Source organism: Typopeltis vanoorti, chromosome 17 (assembly GCF_054136105.1).
Source record: "Typopeltis vanoorti isolate ZY-2024b chromosome 17, IOZ_Tvanoo_1.0, whole genome shotgun sequence".
NCBI lineage: Eukaryota > Metazoa > Arthropoda > Arachnida > Uropygi > Thelyphonidae > Typopeltis > Typopeltis vanoorti.
In genome coordinates, this window is record NC_143565.1 from 109,825,689 (window position 1) to 109,847,764 (window position 22,076).

The 22,076-nt window shown below is 37.1% G+C and overlaps 1 protein-coding gene across 11 annotated transcripts in view; it reads left to right on the forward strand.

Annotated features, from left to right (window-relative positions):
- Positions 1-22,076, forward strand: part of LOC150097772 (solute carrier organic anion transporter family member 4A1-like) — a 203,541-nt gene that overhangs the window by 110,799 nt on the left and 70,666 nt on the right. For all 11 annotated transcript variants that reach the window (XM_090407739.1, XM_090407747.1, XM_090407744.1 and 8 more), the window contains 3 exons: positions 7,246-7,345; positions 16,586-16,707; positions 16,869-17,039. In XM_090407739.1, coding sequence (XP_090263865.1) covers positions 7,246-7,345; positions 16,586-16,707; positions 16,869-17,039 — 393 coding nt within the window. The remainder of the gene's footprint in view (positions 1-7,245; positions 7,346-16,585; positions 16,708-16,868; positions 17,040-22,076) is intronic.

The following is a 22,076-nucleotide window of genomic DNA, read 5'->3' on the forward strand; positions in this document are numbered from 1 at the left end:
TCTCAGGATTTAGATAATCTAAGGACAGTTACTGTTTAAAGTTGTCAAATACAGCAGACATGCACTAATGTAAGCACTAGTGACAGCAATAATGTCCTAGGACCTTAAAAAGGTGTTAATTTACCCTGTATATATGTGTGTGGGGGGGTGAAATAGCTGTATTACAATTGTGACTATGGTAGAAAGGTTTTTGTGATGGAAGCTTGAACATTGCACATCTCTAACCATCCAAAAGATTGTAAAATTCTTCTTAAACTGGACATCTGTTTATATTATCAAGTCCCACAGCCTTATTAACATCTAGTTTACTCAACTCCCCATACACCCCTTGTTCACATACAGTCAGTCTCTCCTCTACATCATTTACTACTCTCAATCTCTCCATGAAGTCACATTTACAAGATTGAAAGACCTTTATGAATTGCTCATTAAGTATCTCCACCACACATTCTGCAACAATGGTATAAATGTTTTTATACCATTTTCTCCTATCAATGTCATCCTTCCATAATCATTCTTTCTTTTGCTTTCTACATATCGAAAGAACTCCTTAGGATTCTTTTTGGCTTCATTAGTTAACTGCTGTTCATACCTCTCTTTAGCTACCCTCACCAACCAAGTCACCCTCCTTGCCTTGTCTTTGTAGACCTCATGAAATAGGTTATTTCCACTTCTCTTATGCTGCCTCCACAATGCCTTCTTTCTCTGTATCGCATGCTTAATCTCTTTATTCATCCATCTCACACCTACCTTATTTAACCTTTTCACCCTTGGAATACACTTAGACACTGCATCTACTAGATAGTTTTTGAAAATCCCCCAAGCTACATTGATCTCTTTTCCAGCTAACTCCTCATTTCCTGCTATACCCACAAGCTGTCTCCTGAGGTCTTCATAATCATCCCCCTTGTAGTTCCACATATACCCTTTTCTCACAGAGGTCCTCGCACTGCTGGCAGCCACCCAGGTAATCACCTCATGGTCACTCTCACCAACTGGTGGATGATATGACACCTCATTTATAATTACATCCTCTGATGAGATGACCAAATCCAAGACCCTCAATTCTCGTGTGCCCTCTGTTACATACTGTCTGAGGTAGTTATCCTTCAAAAACTCAAACTCATTTTCTTTACTTCCAGTTGCTATCTCATCATTCCAGTCTATATTGCCATAATTAAAATCGTCCATTATGATCACCCTTCTCTTATTTGATTATTCAATTCATTATTGCCACAATCCACATTACCTGGTCCTAACAACATCCAACCAAGTATTTGATTCCATTCACCTCTATCTCACACCATACTGCCTCAAAACCACTGGCACTATTTCCCTCTTGCATGTCTACCTTTGTATGGACATAACTCTTTCTCTATCATCAACAGCACTCCCCTTCCCTTTTTATCCCTTCTATCCTCACGAAATACATACCCTTCCATCTCTATTCCTGTCAGGATGTCGTCACCAACCATGCCTCACTTATTCCGACAATCTTTGGGTGAACTGTCGCAATTAATGCAATCGTTTCATCTGCCTTGTTTCTTATACTGCTAGCATTTGTATACAAACACAACAGCTCATTTCTGGATCTACAGCTAGTTCCACTGATACCACTCGCTCGATGTGATCTTTCCATGTTCGACTGGGGCAATTTCCCTTTCTGCTTATTCATTTTAAAACCCTTTTCAATTACATATATTTCCTCTTGATCCCAGGTCATCCCATTTCTTTCCTGTCTACACATGCTCTCATCTCCCCTCGGAGCATCCACCTGTCTCACACTGTGTATCTCTGTCCACCCTGAGCCTCCCCGTTTCCGTGCCCCTCTTGCACACCCATTCTCTCATTTTCTATAATCATACCACTCACTTTCTCGTTCATAACCACCTCTTCAATCTCTCCTGTCTTACTCTCTTGCTCTTCCACATCACTTCTTGCTTGATCTGATTGATTCTCTCTCACTCTACTCACTTCTCTACCTTCCAGCAGCAGTCTCTCCAAGCAACCCCGGCCATAACCAATGAAATGCAGTCCATCGCACCCATACGGTTCACTTCTTCCTTCAAACTCATTCCACACATTTAACAAACTGTACTCCCATCTCCTCACACATTTCAGCCAGCATATGATTCATAATTCTTGTTCTCTGCCTCATCTCACTACAGTCATACTTAGGCAAAACACTGACTGCCTTTCCTGTCACACTATTCTCTTTTATCCTTCTAAGCAGCCTCCTGACATCCATTCTAACTTGCTCTTTGTCCTCTGTCAAATCATTTGTGCCGATTAAAACCATCAACTCCTTTGCTCGCTCCCTCCTCCTATCCAATGCCTCAACCACTCTACTTATTTTATCACCTGGAAAACATACCTTGTGCATCCTATCATCCAGCACACCTTTAATAATGGTGCCGCCATATAACACCCCTCGCTCATCTTTCATTAACTCTTTCGTGCCATCATTAAAACTATTAGTTTTAACCCGATTTTTTCTTAATTTCATTCTGCATCCATTTCATCTCTTTCCTCATCCAATCCACAACTTCCAAATTTCACATCACATTCTCTCTATCATTCATTCTTTCTAATTTTCTAACTCTCGACACTCTCTTCTCACTTTCACTCTCATTCATCCTTCTGTGCTTACGAATATTTTTGGTCCAATATGCATCCGACTTTCGCTCTCATTCAGTCTTTCAATTTTTTTGACTTTCGATTCCTGCATCACGCCATTTCCAGTTTCATTCGTTCTCTCAATCTCGTTTCCTTCCACCACTCTCGCCTCACTTTCATCCTTATTAACATCCATTATGGTTTTTAAATCACTCGTTTTCTTTTTAACTTATTTTTTAACATTCTTTCGCCTCTCTTTCATACCATCCTTCTCTTTCGAACGTGCACTCATTTTCCCCATGACATTCTCGCTACTAACACTTTCTGTCATCAATTTCATATTTGCATTCATCGGTTCCTCGTTCAGGTCACACTTCACACACACACACACACACCCTCCTTCCATCTGCCCTAAACATCCACAAATCGTTTTATGTAATCAAAAGAATACATATAACACACCTCATACTTAACAAAACGACTGAAATCTAAGTTAAAGTCATGGAATGACAAAGCCGCCGCCATGTTTAATCTGCCGGTTAACACTCCAAAGTCTAATAATAACGAATTCGTAATTAAGTTTAAGCAAAACAAAATCCACCACACTAATAATAATGGTAGCGCACAACTTTTACAGCAGCTCTTACTCAAACAAACACGCATATATACTTAATTATTCCAAGAATACTTATCTCAATCTGGAGCTCTTCTTACATGCGTGTGCCACGCTTGACTCACGAGTGCCTTCTCTCTGCGGAGAACACTGAATTGTAGAAGTAGGGAGATTCTTGTTCCATTGTATAAGGCTTTGATTAGGCCACACGTTGACTATTGTGCCCAGATTTGGTCACCTGATTTTCAGAAGGACGAAGAGTTGTTGGAAAGGGTCCAGAGGCAACTGACTAAGGTAGAGTCTAACTGAATGTCGAGTATGAGGAAAGATTTATAAAATGCAACTTGAGAGTTTGGTGGACAGGAGAAAGAAGAGAGATATGATAGACCTACAAGTTAGTAAGGGGTTGTTATAGGATCAGTTCTGGAGAGGTTCTACAGAAAATAGTTGGAGATCAAGGGAGAAGCAGAGGTCATCCCTGGAAACTGTATAAAGAGGGTGTGAGAAGCAGGTTTTTTCATGCAGAGTTGTGAATGATTGGAATGCCTTGCCTGAGAGTGTGATGTCTGCAGAGAATTTGAGAATGTTTAAAACCTGGTATGATGAGCTGTGTGTATGATAAAAGGACCTCCCATATGAGTCTTTGACTCCATGGGGTCTTGGGTAATAATAATCTTCTCAATAATAACTTCCTAAAGGACTTGTGTTATTGCTAGGCATTTTTGTTTCCTGAGAGGTATCTTTAGAAAGATATGTTCTAGCCTGCAATACATAAATCTTGAATGATTTTCTGAAGAATTAGGAAAAACTATTTTGAAGATACTAATCACCTCATTTACAGCTCAGCAGAAATTACTAATATTCATTACATGTATGGTCAGTTCCACGTTATTAACTAGTGAAACGAATCTCCTATTTATTTTTCCTTGGGAATTTAATATGTTTTTGTTTATATTTTATATGTGTATATTATTACATACATTTTTTATATGTATGTACATAGTGATTTAATATTTATATACTTAAGCATTCTGGAAAGAATTCCTGAAACTTACATCTAAAAATTTCAGTAACAGATTTATCTATTTTCTCCCTTCTCCATTAGTATTGATTATTCACTTGATTATTTTACTTATTTTCTTTATTTTTCTCTTGAAGTCAGAGATTTGGGTGGTACAGGAATTTCATGTGCAATAAATAATTCCATTATGGCATACTTGAAAAAAAAAAAAAGTTTAGTTTACAATTCTCTTTTAAACTGTTACCCTAGACCAGGGGTATTCAACCTTTCAGACTGTGCGGGCTGCTTTAAAAATTTTAATGAAGCCCGCAGGGCACTAAGCTATACTGCGGTATTTAGAATTGTAATAAGATGCTTTCCAGATTCACAAGGAATGCTGTGCATTTGTTACTTTTCATAAAAGCCTATAAAAATAAACAAACTCAGCTTTAAGAGCATAGGTAGGAGTCAGGTTCATGATAAGTAAATACAATCAATACTTGTAAAAAGATAATTTAATGAAGAAAACATTCATTTTTTACAATGTCAATGGGCAACTTGGCAATGGTTTTCCTTGACCAGCTTGTCGATGTTGTCATCAATGTTGGAAGTTGCTATGCACAGAGTATTCTTGAGATGTTGGTCCATAATCTGAGTTCTTATCTTCGACTTCACATACTTCGTTCTAGAGAAGAACTTGCATAAGTATGTGCTTCCTAACAAAGCACACATCTTCAAAGCATGCCGGCAAAGATTAGGGAATGTGTACTTAGTCTTTGTAAAATGTAACCACGCTGAAAAATTTTTCTCTCAAAGAAAAGTTGTTTTGGAGTTCAAGCAGCTCCATTTGTACTGAGCCTGGCATTTTGGCAGCACTGACCCTGAATGACTTTGAAAATAAATATAAAGAAGACTGTTGGTTACGAAAAATCACTAAATCTCTCTTCGAACTCACTTTGAAACATGGCTAATTTTGTGTGTATTCGTCAAGAGATGAACAGTTGGACTTGGCGAGAAGCTGAAAATGAGTTGTCTTATTTTGCGAGTTGTGCCTCCTGAAATTTGAGCTTGGTCACAAAAGCTTTGATGTGATCAAACAGAGTGTGCACCAGTTGATCTTTGGATTGTAGCTGCATAATTAGGTCATTCATATGCAATGAGATTTCGGTCACAAAGGCAAAGTCTGTCATCCCCTTTGGATCGTTAAATTCCACAGTTGGATTCCCCTTGGTTTGCATGAACTGCTGTATTTCGCTCCTTAAGTCAGATTCTTTTAAGAACCTTCCCTCTGCTCAACCAATGCACATCACTATAATAAACCATATTGCTGTGATCTGCTTCGCGCTCTTGAGTCAAAAATTCTTGGAATTGATGATGATTCAATTCTCTTGCTACTAATAATGTTGATGACAGTCGCAATAACTTTCATGACATTCTCAAATTCCAATAGTTCTCATGCACAAATTCTCCTGGTGGATTAAACATTGGTAATGGATAAAGTCTTTTCCTTCTAGTTCCGGTTCTTTCCGTAGCAGTGCAACAAACTCTTTGTTCTTTCCTGCCATAGCAGGGTTATTATCAGTTACCACACCCTCGAGGTTGGTTAAGCTGAGGTCAACACTGGAGCGTTTTCTTGGCGGCTTCAAGAATATAAGTGCCTTTTGTCATTCCCTTCATAGATATGAGCGCTAGCAGTTCTTCTGTCACATTGAGTTGTTGATCAGTGCCATGGACAAAGATAGCCAGTTGTGCTATATCCTTCACATCTGTGCTCTCATCTAAAGCAAGTGAATATGACCTAAATTCAGACGACCATTTTTTTTTTTAAAGTTCCTTCAATGTCATTAGCAAGTTCTTTGACATGTTGTGCTACAGTTACCCCAGACAAATTCGTTTTTTTTAAACACTTATTATTTGGACACAGAATATCCCCAGCGATGAGACACTCTTTCACAAACTTGCCGTCCAAGAAGGCTTTTGATTTTTTAGCAATTTTTTCTGCTATTACATAACTTACTTTGATGCATGCATTGCTATCTTCCCTCTGCCTTTTAAATGTACCCTGCTGGCATTTTAAATTAATTGGAGATGGTTGACTTTGTCCACACAAAGCCACCCTCGAAGGTGACTGAAATGGGACTCATGCTTTGTCTCATAGTGCTGTTTTATATTATATTCTTTTGACACTGACTCACGACTAATTAAACACACTGGCTTATCATTGATCAGCACAAAAAAATACAAATTTGCCCACTTTTCATTAAAAATCCAACAAAAATCACTTGATTTATGCTTTTTACTTGTAGATGCCATAGTGATGGAAGGTGAACCCAAAAAATGATCCAAAATGGGTCTGTAATGGTTATTATTTACTGAATTCACACTAATGAAAAACGTCCGGTAATATAAAACCACAATAGGCTATAGCTGATACGATGAACCTGCATGCGCTTATACACAAATATCACACTTCACAAGTGACTGACTGTGGATCTCTTATATTTATATGAAAATAATGAAGTATCAACAACCTTTTGAGATGTATCTGGAAGGTACTACACAGCACACTCGAACAAACTACTGCTTCAGCCATCTACCTGAAATGTTAGTACTAGTAATTAAGTATCGCTTGGTGCTGGTAGATGGCTGAAGAAGCATGTCTATTTAATATTTATTTTAATAGGATTTTATGTCAAGTATCATAATGCACAGCATTCCTTGTGAATCTGGAATGCATCTTAAAATTTTAAATACTGCAGTATAGCTTAGTGGCTCTTGGATTTCATCGAAATTAATTTTTTATTTAATCACGTTTAATGTTAAGTATCCATTTTTTCAAAATGGCTGGCGGGCCATGGCAAAGAACTCTGCGGGCCATGTGTTGAAGACCCCTTCCCTAGACCTCCTTCAGCTTATGTTAACTATATCAGTTCATCCTCTTTAATACTGATTTATTAATGACACACACTGGTTAACCTTTACAAGATGTTTTTTTTTCTCTCAAATATATTTATAGGTATTTATTATACCATGGCCATTGTTGGACCTGCTCTAGGCTACTTACTAGGTGGACAACTACTCAGAATATATGTGGATGCAGGAGTTAATGCTACACAGTAGGTGTAATAAATCACTTTTCTGTTTATTTTATTATTATTATTATTATATCAAACTTCCATGGAGTTAACTCATCATGATCTCATTTAGTGAATAACACATCACATTGAACCTTAAACTTGTTAACACTCCTGGCATTCACAACACCTGGCAATATATTCCACTCACCATTCTTCATGTTAAACTATTCTTATTCACTAAACTCTGCAATTTACATTTCTCAACCTCTTCCATAACCATCATTCCAGAGTTTCGATATTGCTTTAGTTACTTTTGGAAGCTTATTTTTTGTTTAGGAACAATTACTGATATGAGTGAACTACATGTTTTTTCTCATTTTTGAGGTTAAAAGTAGGATTGATTGTCATTACAAATAGAAGTTTCAGTTTTAAAGGTGCAACTGGAGTTAAGTTATCCATTACAGAATGAATATAAGAGATTTGTTTTGTTATAAGCATAATTTTGTTCTGTTTGGAAAGAGTAGTACCTACTCTTTCCAAACAGAACAAAAATGAAATAAATAATAGCATTTATCATCATACAGTTATCAGGAAAAGATATCATAGAAAGCATCCATACAGATGTTACTGTGTTTTGTATAAAACAATTTTAGTGTGGTATATTTAGAATGTGTGTGTGTGTGTGTATATATAATATAATGCTGCAGTAATTATCATTGTATCTGTTACAATAGTATACAGAGCAATTGGATTGTTTTTTGTTTTTTTTTATGTAGGAACAATTATAGATATGAATGAGCTACATGTTTTTTCTCATTTTTTAAACTAAAAGTAGAATTGATTGTCATTACAAATAGAAGTTTGTAGCCCCTGGAAACTATAAGAAGGGTGTGAACAGAAGAGTATGTTCTTTACATGGAGAGGTTTGGTGAGTGCATTACTTGAGTGTGTTGTTGAATGTAAACATATTGAATCAGTTTAAGGTACGTTTAGATGAGCTTTGTGTGTGATAGTTTGTACCACCCATTTTACAATTATCACCCATACAGATGCTACTGTATTTTGTATAAAACAAATTTAATAGGTATCTTTAGAATCTTTGTCTATATATTCCATTGTTGTATGATACCTCTGTGGAATCCAAGCTTCTTGCAGGAGGGCAATCCATAAAACACAGCCAGCCATCCATACTATTTAATTTGCCATCCACACAGTCCACTGTCCACACCAAGCCATTTCTGCATACTAATATACTACATAAGCCACCAATCAGTGCTATTTGTCACTGCTAATGGTATTTTTGTGTGTTAATTGTGTTTGATGGCTGATTTGCATGTATGTGAAATGTATAGCCGAAGTTTCTGGGCGATTTGGCTAACTCACTTTCAGTTGAGTCCATATGAAGATTCTTTTCGTTATGACAAGAATTGAACGCAGGTCTTTTCCAGTTTAAAGGTACATTATCCTGTTCTGCCAACTGCATTATGGAGATGATATAAAAATAAATTTTGATCAGTTAATACAGCATTATAGTAAGAGATTCTTAATATATTTTTCATATTCCTTAAGCTGGAATTCAGGAATTGGCAGATAAGAATAGGATAGGGTGAACTGTATGACTTTGGGAAAAGAAGTTATTGCCCTAATAATTCCCTCACTTTCTATAATAAGATGACATTTGAATTTAGATAAAGGAAATGACTAACCATGATATTTCTGTCCTTTGAAAGGGTAGGATGCTGCATGCATATTTGTTACTTAAAATGGGAGCAAATGAGAATGAATATAAAACTAGTTACTGCAAAGGACATGGTGGAGGAGATATCAGGAAGGCAGTTGATCAGTAGTGGCTGCAGGACTTTGTGTTTTTATAAAGGAACCTGTGATATGGAGGTTGAGAACAATGTAGACTTAGTGAAACTACGCAATAGATATTTTGTACTAAAAAATAGCAGTGTAGTTGGAAAAAAAAAAAAATCAGATAAGACATAATGTGTCAATTAACTGATTAAAAATAAGTGCTATGCACTATAAGGAAGATATCATGCAACTGAATAATCATTAAAAAAAAAAAAAAAAATGGACAACAGCAGATTACCAAAAATTGTATATGGATATAAAATAAGTGGAAAAAGAAGAATCGGAAGACCAAGAAAGAGATGGCATGAGACGGGAACAGGCCACCTAGCCTTAAAATTCATGTTAGGAAGATTTTTTTTTTTAAAAAAAAGCATACATTGGTTACATGTATTAAGGAAGACTGTCTCTCAAACTTTAAAAATGGATAGGCCATAATTCCCATTTAAATTTGGATGGGGAGCCTCAACCCCCCCCTCCCCACTTTTCACCAGATATTCATGTTTAAAACAATTTCTATAAAGTGGGTGCATATTCTTCGAAAGGATTCTGTGTTCACTGTGGATGCCATTCTGCACGAGTCCCAACTTGTGGGATTTATGATAATGGATATAATAATGATATTCATTCTTTTCTCCACAGAGTAGCCAGTTTGTTTAAAATGACAGATCAGGTTTATATAGAACTGGATAAATGCCAGATAGTAGAGAGAGAATTTTATACTTAGGGATTGGTAGGAAGCTAGAACTTTTTTTTTGTTAATGTTGCGTGTTCTTGTAACCTATGGGCCATGTCTCATAATTATATTCATGTTACTATTTTGTAATATCCTAAGCACCTCCAATTAATTTCTCTATTTTCACATTGGCCTCTATCACATTAGTAACTGCAGCATCTGTATTTCAATAAAAAGTGATTGTCAGTAACTTAAGGGAAACTTTTACTTTGCTATTCATGGTGGCAGCAATTGCAAAGTACTGATTTAGGAGAGATGGCAAAGTTGGGAAAAATGATCAAAGTGATCACATTGATTTTTCTACATTTTTCATCTCTTACCATTGGTATCCATTAAGGTTATAAGGGGGCAAGAGGTAATGTGAAATAAATTGAAGAGAATTGAAAATGTGTTAGGAATAGTGAAGAAGAGTGAAATGAATGATATCTGAAAGAAGACAGTAATGAAAAACTTGAGTGGCATTGTATGGGGATTCAATTACTAGAGGTGTGGTGAATGAGACGATGCACAAGGTTTGCTTTCCAGGAGGTGGATTAAGTAGAATGATTGAGGAATAAGCGAGCAAAAAAGTTGGTAGTGATAGAAGAAATAAATTACCTGACTGGGAACAAGGAGAATGTCAGGACTGAATATCAGGAGGAGGTTAAGAAGAATAAAAGATAGCGTGATAGGAAAGGTAATCAGTATGTTGCCTAGATATTATTATTATTATTATTATTAATAATACAAGACACTTCCATGGAGTTCAAAGACTCATTGAGGGAGGACACCCACTCAATCTACCAATTACAACGAACTGCAACTACACCAACACCATCTACCGTCAACTTTCACCACTAGAATTTTCACACCATTGCAAACCTTCATGCCCACAGCAGGATTCGAACCCTCAGCCTTTTGGCTGGAGAGCAGATATGCTAACAACGTGGCCAACCAGGCCAGCAAAAAATATGACATATGGCAAAAAAGATATGACAATAATGAGTTGAGGTGAAGAGCAAGGATTATGAATATGTTAGTCAAAATGTGTGAAGAGAAAGGAGTGCATTTATGAATGTGTGAGATGAATTTTAATGGATGAATTGAATTGTATAAAGGAATGGACTGCATTTGAATGGCTTTGGTGTGTCATTTGGAAAGTTTGCTGCTGGAATGAAGAGTAATGAGTGCAGAGGATGGATCTGAGCAAGTAAAAAGTGATGTGGAAGAGTAACAAAAGAGGGATTGAAGTGGTCTTATGAATGGAGAAGCAAATTGCATGGATGTAGAAAATAAGAATACAAGTGTGCAAAGACAAACAGGGAAATGAGGAGACTCAGGATGGATAGAGAGAAACACAGCATAACAAAAGTCAATATTCAAAGAGGAAGTGAAAGTGTGAGTAGACAAAGGAATGAGATGGCCCAAGATGTAGGGAGAACTGTAGGATTTGAAGAGGGAACTGGAATTGGTATTGAGATAGAGGAATGCCTTGAAGTAAACATGAATTCACATCTAATAAATGGTATTAGTGAAACTTGTTAAAGATCCAGAGATGAACTGCTGTGTGTCAAAAACAAGGGGAATGAAATTTTTGCATTGAATGAGTTTGTTCACCCAAAAATTGTTGGATTAAGTGACATATGTTTGAATGATGAAGACATCCTGAGAGGAATAGAAAATAGATGAGAGGGTATAATATTTTTTGTCAGATATTTTTACAAAAATTGTAAAAGAAAAAAAGAGGTAAAGTGTTGTTGATCATAGAAAAGGAGTTATGCCCGTGCAAGGTATGGACAAACTGGAAGATCTGCCAATAATTTTGTCCTAAGAATTGGATGGTGGTGATAGTGAAATGTATAGTCAAATTAGCCAAGCAAATAAGAAAAGGCTGATCATTATGGGTGATTTTAATTATGGAAACACAGACTGGAATGATGAGATAGCAACTGGAAGTAAAGAAAATGAGTTTCTTGAGTTTTTGAGGGATAACTAACTCAGACAGTATGTAACAGAGGGCACACGAGGATTAAGGGTCTTGGATTTGGTCATCTCATCAGATGATGTAATTATAAATGAGGTGTCAAATCATCTGCCAATTGGTGAGGGTGACCATGAGGTGATTACCTGAGTGGTTGCCAGCAGTGCGAGGACCCCTGTGAGAAAAGGGTATATGTGGAACTACAAGGGAAGTGATTATGAATAGTTCAGGAGACAGCTTGCAGGTGTAGCGTGGAATGAGGAGTTAACTGGAAAAGAGATCAATGCAGCTTGGGGGATTTTCAAAAACTATCTAGCAGATGCAGTGTCTAAGTGTATTCCAAGGGTGAGAAGGTTAAATAAGGTAGGTGTGAGATGGATGAATAAAGAGATTAAGCATGCGATAAAGAGAGAGAAGGCATTGTGGAGGCAGCATAAGAGAAGTGGAAATAACCCATTTCATGAGGTCTACAAAGACAAGGCAAGGAGGGTGACTTGGTTGGTGAGGGTAGCTAAAGAGAGGTATGAACAGCAGTTAACTAATGAAGCCAAAAAGAATCCTAATGAGTTTTTTTGATATGTAGCAAGAAAAGAAAGAATGATTATGGAAGGATGACATTGATAGGAGAAAATGGTATAAAGACAGCTGTTGCAGAATGTGTGGTGGAGATACTAATTGAACAGTTCATAAAGATCTTTCAATCTTGTGAATGTGACTTCATGGAGAGATTGAGAGCAGTTGATGATGGGGAGGAGAGACTGACTGTAAGTGAGCAAGATGTGTTTGGGGAGTTGAGTAAACTAGATGTAAATAAGGCTGTGGGACTTAAAAATATATCACTGCGTATTATGAAGGAATGTGCCAGGGAGTTGACACCTGTCTTGACATATTTTTTTAATACGAGTCTTGAACTTGGTCAAGTTCCTAAGGAGTGAAAGGAGGGCAAGATTGTGCCACTTCATAAAGGAGGTGATTGAACTCAAGCATCAAACTATAGGCCTATCTGTGTGTCAGGTTTTGTGGTTAAGTTGTTGAAGAAGCTTGTGAGAACTAGTATCCAGAGTTGGGTTAACAACAATGGTATTATCTTTGATGGACAGCCTGGATTTACTAAAGGGAGGTCATGTTTTAGTAATCTACTTACTTATTATAGTAAAGTGATGCTTCCTTGGACACAGGAGAAGGATACACAGTAATATACTTGGATTTCGCGAAGGCTTTTGATAGAGTACCTCATGATAAGTTGACAGTCAAACTAGAACAGATGGGGTTGGATATTAGATTAGTGCATTGGTTTGGAGACTGGCTATCTGATAGGTATCGACAAGTTGTGTATGGGGGTTGCGATATCCAGGAAAAGGAAAGTCGCTAGTGGAGTGTCTCAGGAGTCTGTTTTAGAGCCATTACTGTTTAACTTGTATATTAATGATATTGGCGAAGATTTGGATGGAGATATTCAGTTGTTTGCAGATGATGCAAAGTTGGGACGAACCATGAAGCGTAGTGAAGATGTTGTGGCCTTACAAGAAGACTTGAATAAATTGAGTGATTGGGCACAGAAATGGGGATGAGAGTTCAATGTTGAAAAATGTAAGGTTTTAAAATTTGGAAAACAAAGATGGAAAGCAGAATTTATGCATGGTGAGAATGTATTGTTGGAGGTAGAGGAAATAAGAGATCTGGGGGTGATAGTGGATAAGGATCTAAAATTTAGGGGACACATCGCCAAAATTGTGAAGACAACACAAAAGCTTCTGGGAATGATGCGGAGGACACTGATGTGTAGAAGTAGGGAGATTCTTGTTCCATTGTATAAGGCTCTGATTAGACCACACATGGACTATTTTGCTCAGATTTGGTCACCTGGTTCAGACCCTCTGGAATGTCGAGTATGAGGAAAGATTGAGAAGATGTAATTTGCAGAGTCTGGTGGACAGGAGGAAGAGGGGAGATATGATAAAGACCTACAAGTTGGTAAGGGGTTCTTATAGGATCAATGGTGGAGAAGTTCTACAGAGAATAGTGGGAGATCAGGGGAGAACCAGAGGTCATCGCTGGAAACTGTATAAAGAGGGTGTGAGCAGGGGAGTGAGAGGCAGGTTTTTTTCGTGCAGAGTTGTGAATGATTGGAATGCCTTGCCTGAGAGTGTGGTGTCTGCAAGGAGTTTGAGTGTGTTTGAGACACAGTATGATGAGATGTGTGTGTGTGATAAAAGGACCTCCCAGTTGAGCCTTTAACTCCATGAGGTCTTTGGTAATAATAATAAGAACAACAATATAATATATTGCTATCATAATCATGGTTAGTCAAATCTAGCTGATCATGCCTTTTGACAATTTGTAAATCTAATGGAAGAAAATTAAGTCTCATGCTTGTATGTATTGTTTCACTGCAGTAAAACTAACACTGTATTGTAATTGTAGTATTTTAAAATTCCAGTAAAACTAACCAAAGTTCATTAAATATGGTTGTGTAAAATTTCTTAAGATTTGAGAAACAGTAGTTCTTGCAACTCCTGCCAAACAGCCAAGGTTATCTACCAGCATTCAGTAGAGGGTGCTGACTTTGGGACTTCAGGCTTCTATCTAAAATTTTCTATTCATTTTTTTGTCCTTTTGTGTATTTACACTTATATTGTGCTAGGTTATGCATGTGACTGACATAAAACATAGAGTTTGTTAACCAACAAAGGTGTAATGGTTCGAATGTTAAATCATGCTGAGTTTCACTCAGCACTTAAGCCTAATACAAGATAAAAACCATGCAAAAAATGCATGTTACATGCAACAACTTTAGCCTGTTTAGAATGATACCTGCTATACTTCAGTCATTCTATCTTAAAAGAGAACAATTCTCAGGAGTGGGTGGTAAAAGTATTGGAAAAGTTGGTTAAAGACGGAATTCAAAAATGGGTGGATCAGAATATGATACTCTATTGAGGCCAACATGGTTTTGTTAAATGCCGATTCTGTCTTGGCAATTTATTAACTTTTTTTTTTATTATAGAATGATATCTGAGTTGGACAAAGCAAATGGCTACACAGTGGTACTTCTGGATTTTGCTAAGGCTTTTGACAGGATACCCCATGGAATGCTGTTGTGCAAATTGGAGCAGATGGGAGTGAATACTAAATTGGTGATATGGATAGGAGAATGGATCAGGGAGAGATACCAGAAAGTGGTATATGGAGGAGCAGAGTCCAGGATGAGGTGGTTGAGCAGTGGTGTGCCTCAGGGCTCTGTGCTTGGGCCTTTATTGTTTGATTTGTACATAAATGGTATAGGAAATGGCTGGCTTGAAGGGAGATATTTAGTTGTTTGCTGATGATGCAAAGTTGGGTAGCTCAATAAAAATCAAACTGATGTTGAGAGTTTGCAGGATGATTTAAATAAGCTGGAAAAATGGGCAAAAGGTAATGGATGTCAGTTCAATGTGGAAAAGTATAAAGTTATGCATTTTGGGATTAAAAGATTACCAGCTGTGTAGTACTTTGAGTATATATATGTTGGTGGATAGAGAGATGAAGTTCAGGGGACGCTTTGCTAAGGTGTCCAAGATTGCACATAGGATTACTTGGTTATTGAGGAACACACTAACATCCAGAGATAAAGTGTTGATACTTCCACATTTGGATTACTCTGTTCAGGTCTGGTCACCAGATTCCTTGGAGATGAGGAGGTTGTAGAGAGCGTTCAGAGGAGAGTGACTAAGTTGGTGAGTGATGTAAAAAAAAAAGAAAAAAAAAAAGTGCTTCCTACATTGATAGAAGTTTGTGGATTGCAGAGGTTGGTTGATAGGTTGATAAGAGGGGATAGGATAGAAACATTTAAATAACTAAAAGGTTTTTATAAGATTGTTGCAGGGGAAATATTTCAGCTGTGTGATAGTGATGGAAGAACAAGACGACATCCCTGGAAATTAAGGAAAAGTGTGGTTTACAAGGGTATGAAGAACGAGGTTTTTTTGCCTGGAGGGTGGTGAATGAGTGGAATGCATTGCCTGACTCAGTTGCGAGTTCTTAGTCTGTAAATGAATTCAAGAAGAGATATGATAGATATTGTTTTGATAGTTTGGGTCTCCTGTGATGATTGACTCCATGGAGATACCCACAATAATAATAATAAATGTAGGTGAGCATTACTGACTTTGAGATGCTATTTTAAAAGGTAATGGATGTCAGAAAAAAATAAAGTAGCTGTTGAAATTCATATTACTAATATGTACAAAATTCCAGAAATTTTTTTTTTCTTTTTCTGTTTTCGTATTTTACAATTTTTGGTACAAGAATTGTGAAGTTTTTCATTCCTGAAATGTGCATTAAGTTGTCCTGCTATAACAATAAGTGTATATATCCCATCTCTTTATGACAGAATTATTATTGAAGGGTATATATAGACAGAACACTTAATAAGCTAAGTTCTACTGATGTGACTTAATCACCTTGCAGTGTAAACTCCTTTTATATGGTATTGAAAGCGTTGTGGTTTCATTTATTGAATGGTGCAATCTCTGTCTAAAATGTCTATTTTCTGTTTTTCATGCCTTCTTAAATGCCAATATGTCTAGAATTTAACATCATATTTTGTAGCTTTGATCGTTAATTCCATTTTTAAAAGAAGTAATCAGTTTAAAAAAAAACCTTTTGTTTCTCAATATTTTGAATTTATTAGATATCTTTAAAAAATAATGTTTTGATAATACACTTGCATAATTTTCTTTTAAAGGTTGGGTCTTACTCCATCCAGTAGTGTATGGGTTGGAGCCTGGTGGGTAGGTTTTGTTGTAGCGGCTGGCCTTGGTTTCATTATTGCCGTCCCTTTGTCATCTTTTCCCAAAGTATTACCAGGTAAGAAGTTTGATCTTTAACTATAGTAGTTATATACAAGATTATAATGTTTTGCTATTTTTTTGAAAAATTGTTGTTATTTTTTTTTCTACTTATCTTAATATAAAAACTTTATTTTTTGTGCAGCTTAAGTTATTTTGCTTATTTTTCTTTTAAATTAGGGTCCAAAAAAATTCAGGCTCAGAAAATTTCAGAAATGCATCAGAAGCTACAGAACAGTGCTGCCTCTAGAATGGGATTTGGTACTAGATTACGAGATATGCCATCATCATTCAAATTGTTAATACTCAATCCTACCTTTGTATTTTTGAGTTTGGCTGGAGCTAGTGATGGTAAGTATTCTCGTTAAAACAAATTAAGGACACATCTGTAATGTGATAAATCATTGTTAAATATGTTAACTTTTTTATCATCCTTAAACGGTTAAGAAGCTGCTAACCTAGTTGGCCAAGTGAACACCTGGCCTGGCCAGGTGTTCACTTTTGTAACAGGCCAGGTTACAACTAGCAGGCTGTAAGTTTGAATCCCACTGTTGGCTGGATGTTTGTGAATGACTTAGGCAAGTGATGTCTTTACACCTCATGTGAGACCATCGTTTTACTCACCTTGGTTTCTGCATAAAGGTGACTTTAAAGAGTTGTGTGTGTTTTCTATGACACTGTTTCTTGGTTTTCTAACCTTAGCCTTCTCAGAACTTTTTTTTTACACTCCAGACAAGCCCTGTAATCTCAAAGAGCTATTGTGCTTGTCTAAAGCAGGCTTTTACATACATCCATGTACAAGTTGGGATTTGAACCCCCAAATGTTTGGAGAGGTTATGCTATCCACTTGGCCAACCAGGTGGGATTCGCATAAAAACAACCATGCAAGAGCTACTCATTAAAAATTTATGGGTAATTTATAAATTCTTCAGCTTTATTTCTTTCTAACTCCCAAAACCTTAGGAATATGCCTAAAGAATATCCATAGGTACTTGTATATAGAGGCTAATGGCTTCATGTTAATTGCCTTAGTATCCCATAATGCAAAGCACACATCCTTTCAAATGTGTATAATGCTATTCATTATGGAATAAGGTGAAACATCTTTTCATTACGTATATGTGGGATGTGACTTCTGCATTACTTCAACCTCAGTAACTTTTCTGAATCTCACTGAGACCTCAAAGGTCTCATCAGTAAGATTCAGAAAACCAGTCTAGGCTGCCTACCTAGACTGATAGGATGTACAAGGTGTGGCTATTAAATAATGAGACAAGATGCGCTGTGAATCATGTACTCATAGCAGTGGGATGAGCTTGAGCTGTGAATGACCTTGAAAGTTCTAGAAGCCTTTGAGATAAGCAATGTTTACTGTCGCTTGTAGTTAGTATGTAGGCAGTTATAAAAGAAACACGTGTGAAGTCGCTTTGCCGGAAACAAATTTGCACTGGCATCATAGAACGACTGACAGCAGAGCTGGACTTGCAGGAGAAGATCATCACACGTGATGAGACATGGATATTCCAGTACGATCCAGAAACAGAGACAATTGATGTACTGGGAAAACTCCCACGTCACCGAGAATGAAAAAAGCAAGAATGAGTAAGTCAAAACTGAAGACAGTGTTGATCTTTCTTGTTTTTTTATATCAATGCCGTGGTAATGGTTGAATGGGTACCAGAGGATCAGACAGTTAACCAACATTATTACCTTGAGGTTCTGGCCAAGCTGAGAGAACAAGTGAGGAAGAAGAGACCCGATCTATGGAAGAACAATGCTTGGATTCTCCATCAGGACAACACTCCAGCCCACTGTGCACTGTCTGTAAAGCAGCATCTGGCTGATAAGATCCCAGTGTTGGTCTGTCCACCTTACTTGCCAGACTTAGCTCCATGCGACTTTTACGTTTTTCTAAAGTTGAAATCTGCATTGAGGGCATCCATTTTCAGTCAGTGGATGAGGTAAAGGAGAAAACAGCAGTGCTACTGAAGCAGATAACACCTGATAACTTGCAGCAATGCTTCTAACAGTGGAAAATTCATATGCAACAGTGTATAGATAGAGGAGGGGGAGTATGTTGAAGGGGATAACAATTAAGTTGTACAATTGTAACAATAAACCATATTTTTGCAACTAATCTCGTTATTTAATAGCAACACCTCATATGCTTTTCATTATAGTCCCCCCCCCTCCTCTATCTATACATTTACTAAAAACCAAGTACTAAAAACTTTCCTTTGCATCAGTCCTATAAAACCCTTTTTAGTCATGAGGTTTCTATCCTATACCCTCTTCCTTACCTATAAACCAACTTGCAGGCCAGATACCATCACTCTATCCTCATGAGGAGAATTCCACAGACTACTCGCCATCTTAGTCATTTGATTCCAGCTCCTCTCCCCTACTTCCTGATCTGAGGACACTTAAGTGACCAGACCTGTGCACAGTAATTAAAATGTGGCCATATGAAAACCATAAATAGAAGAATTAAATTAAAGATTCCAAGAAATTATATTCTTGTTTAATCCTTTATCTAAGTGTAAGCAAACAGTTTGCATGTGAAGTCACTTCACAACTGGGCTACTTATAGATATAGATAGATAGATATATCTAAGTAGCCCAGTTGTGAAGTATCCAGGTTGATACCCTGTTAGGTATCAACCTGGATACTGAATGGACGACGATGGACTGGCAATTTGGGATTTAGCTGACTAAATTGTATTCTTATTGGCTTAAACCAAAATTTCGAATGATAGTACAACATGACAGAATATTTCATGCCAGCTGGGGCTTTGCCCAGTTAAAAAGCCCCCCCTGTTGTTTTCTCCAGGGAACCAGGGCAAACAGCAAAAAGTCAGCTGCTGGAACAAATCCTAAAACTTATCCCAACTCGACATCACCAGAGATCAAGATTGGTACTATCAACATAAGAAGCCTGATTGGCAAAGATGTGGAGCTAGCTGAGGAATTGGATAAGTACATCGACATAATAGGGGGCGACTGAAACAAAAAAGACAAACTGAGCAATAAATACAAAATGTTATATTCAGGCAATGGCAATCGAGGAAAAGGAGTAGCCATAGTATTCAACACTAAATACGAGGCTAATCTTCTTAAATGGCATGCAATCTCAGAGTGATATGGGCAAATATGAGAATGGGGAACTGGACAATGAGACTTATTTGTGTCTATGGTCCCACAGAAGGTTCTACTAAGGTAGAAGTGGAGGAATCTTTTGAGGCTTTAGAGAAAGCAACTGACATATGAAAAAGAAAAAGTTGGTCCTTGTTGGGGATCTAAATAGCAGAGTAGAAAATAATTGTCAGACATACAAAAATATTTTGGGAAAATATGGAGAAAAGAGCAAAGCTACTAATGATAATAATAGAAATCCAAAAGGCAAATATTGGATTTCTGCTCAGGACATGGACTGGTTATTACTAACACAATGTTCTAACATAAAAATGTGCACAAATTGGGGAAATGGAGTAAAACCAGGTTTAAAATAGCTTTGGTATATTTTAACATATATATATAATTCCCAATAGCTGGCCTGTTACAGTAACCTCCAGGGAGTGAAAATAATTGCAAGAGGCCCACTCAGCCAGCACCATGTCTATCATATTGAACCTTCAAATCACTTATACTGTTTGCATTCCCTATATACCCTGGAAATGCATTCCACTCACTAACAATTCTCCATGGAAAATATCTACTCCAGATGCCCTTTGCATCTTTATACAACTTCCAGGGATGGCGAGTGTAGGATAAGATGGCTTCTTCCCATCTTATCCTACGCTCTTGTTAAAATTCCTTCTAAGTTAATCTGGTGGAATTCCTTAACCAACTTGAAGGTCTCTGTCATATCTGCTCTGCATAATCAACACTCCAGGGTCCTGATCTCACTTTGATTATTTGTCTTTGCATCCTTTCTAGTGTTTCCAATTTTGACCTGACTTTGACTTCATTTGAGCGCAATATTCCATATGTGGTCCGACTGGTGGTGGTGGTGCCATATATAGAAGCACCACCACTACCTCCTTATCTCTACATGTCAGTGTGTTTTTATCATAGCAGCACTATGATGTGCAGTCTTCACAACACTTGCAATGTGTCCTCAGAACTTTAGTCTGCTGTCTACCATTACCCCAAGATACTGAATCTCATCTACTTTCTGAAGCACAGCTCCACTAATACAGTATGTAGTCTTGTATCTCTGCACCTTAAAATGTAGCACCTTGCATTTATTAATATTAAAACTATAACCTCACTAATTGGTCCAAGCTTAAAGGCTATTCAAATCTTTCTGTTAAAGAATTAACATCAGTAATATTCCTGATAATTCTATCTAAATTTGCATCATTAGCAAACATTTGAAGATCCCCAGTCAATCTGCATGAAATATCATTAGCAAATAAGTTAAACAGTGGGGGCCCAACTGGTTACATTCTTTTCTGAGACACTTCTCCATCATACACAACTTGCTGGTTGAGAAAGCCAGTCTTCAATCCATCTAATTAATCTGTTATCCAATCCCATCTTCAGCAGCTTATACATCATTCTGTCATGTGGTAATCTATCAAATGCAGAGTTATAAATCTATCAAATATCACTGTATATGAATCTCCCAACACATTCATCCTTATTTTAAAATGCAAGCTGATTGCTAAAAACAATACCTGTCCTGACCATCATAGATCCTATGTCTATCAACCGCATCCTGTATTCTATTTGTATTCCTAACCAGTTTCTTCAACACTTTGACCACAGCTACAATACAGACCAGTCTATAATTGGAAACATCTATCTTGGAGCCCTGCTTGTGGAGAGGTGCTATTTTGCCTTTTCACCCCTAAGAAACTTTCCCAGCTGCAAGACATTCATTAACATAACAAGGTTAACTCTTTTGCACATTGCTTAAATATACAAAGATAAATCATCCATTCTCACAGCCTTATTGACTTCTAACCCAAGAAACATTTGATACACCCTGATTTTTTCACCTTTAATTCTCCTAATGCTTGCCTCCCTTCTACATGTTGCACAGCATCATTTACACTGAAGTGTTCATTAAATAATTCCACTTGCACTGCTCACTCTGCTACTATTACTATCTGTCAGTGTTAACCTGCCATGATTATTTTATCTCTTGCTTTGCCGCATTAGTAAAAACATTCCTTATGATTCTTTGACTTGACTAGCCTTGTACTTTTTCTTTTTAACCATGCTTGCACTTTTCTGGCCTGTAGTTTATATTCTTCATGCATCTGTTCGCTACAGACTATCTTGTACTTCCTCCATAATTTTTGCTACGCTGCTTGCTTGATTTCACTATTCATCCATCTCATTCCTACTCTATTTATTTGCTTTTCTCTTGGTATGCAGTAT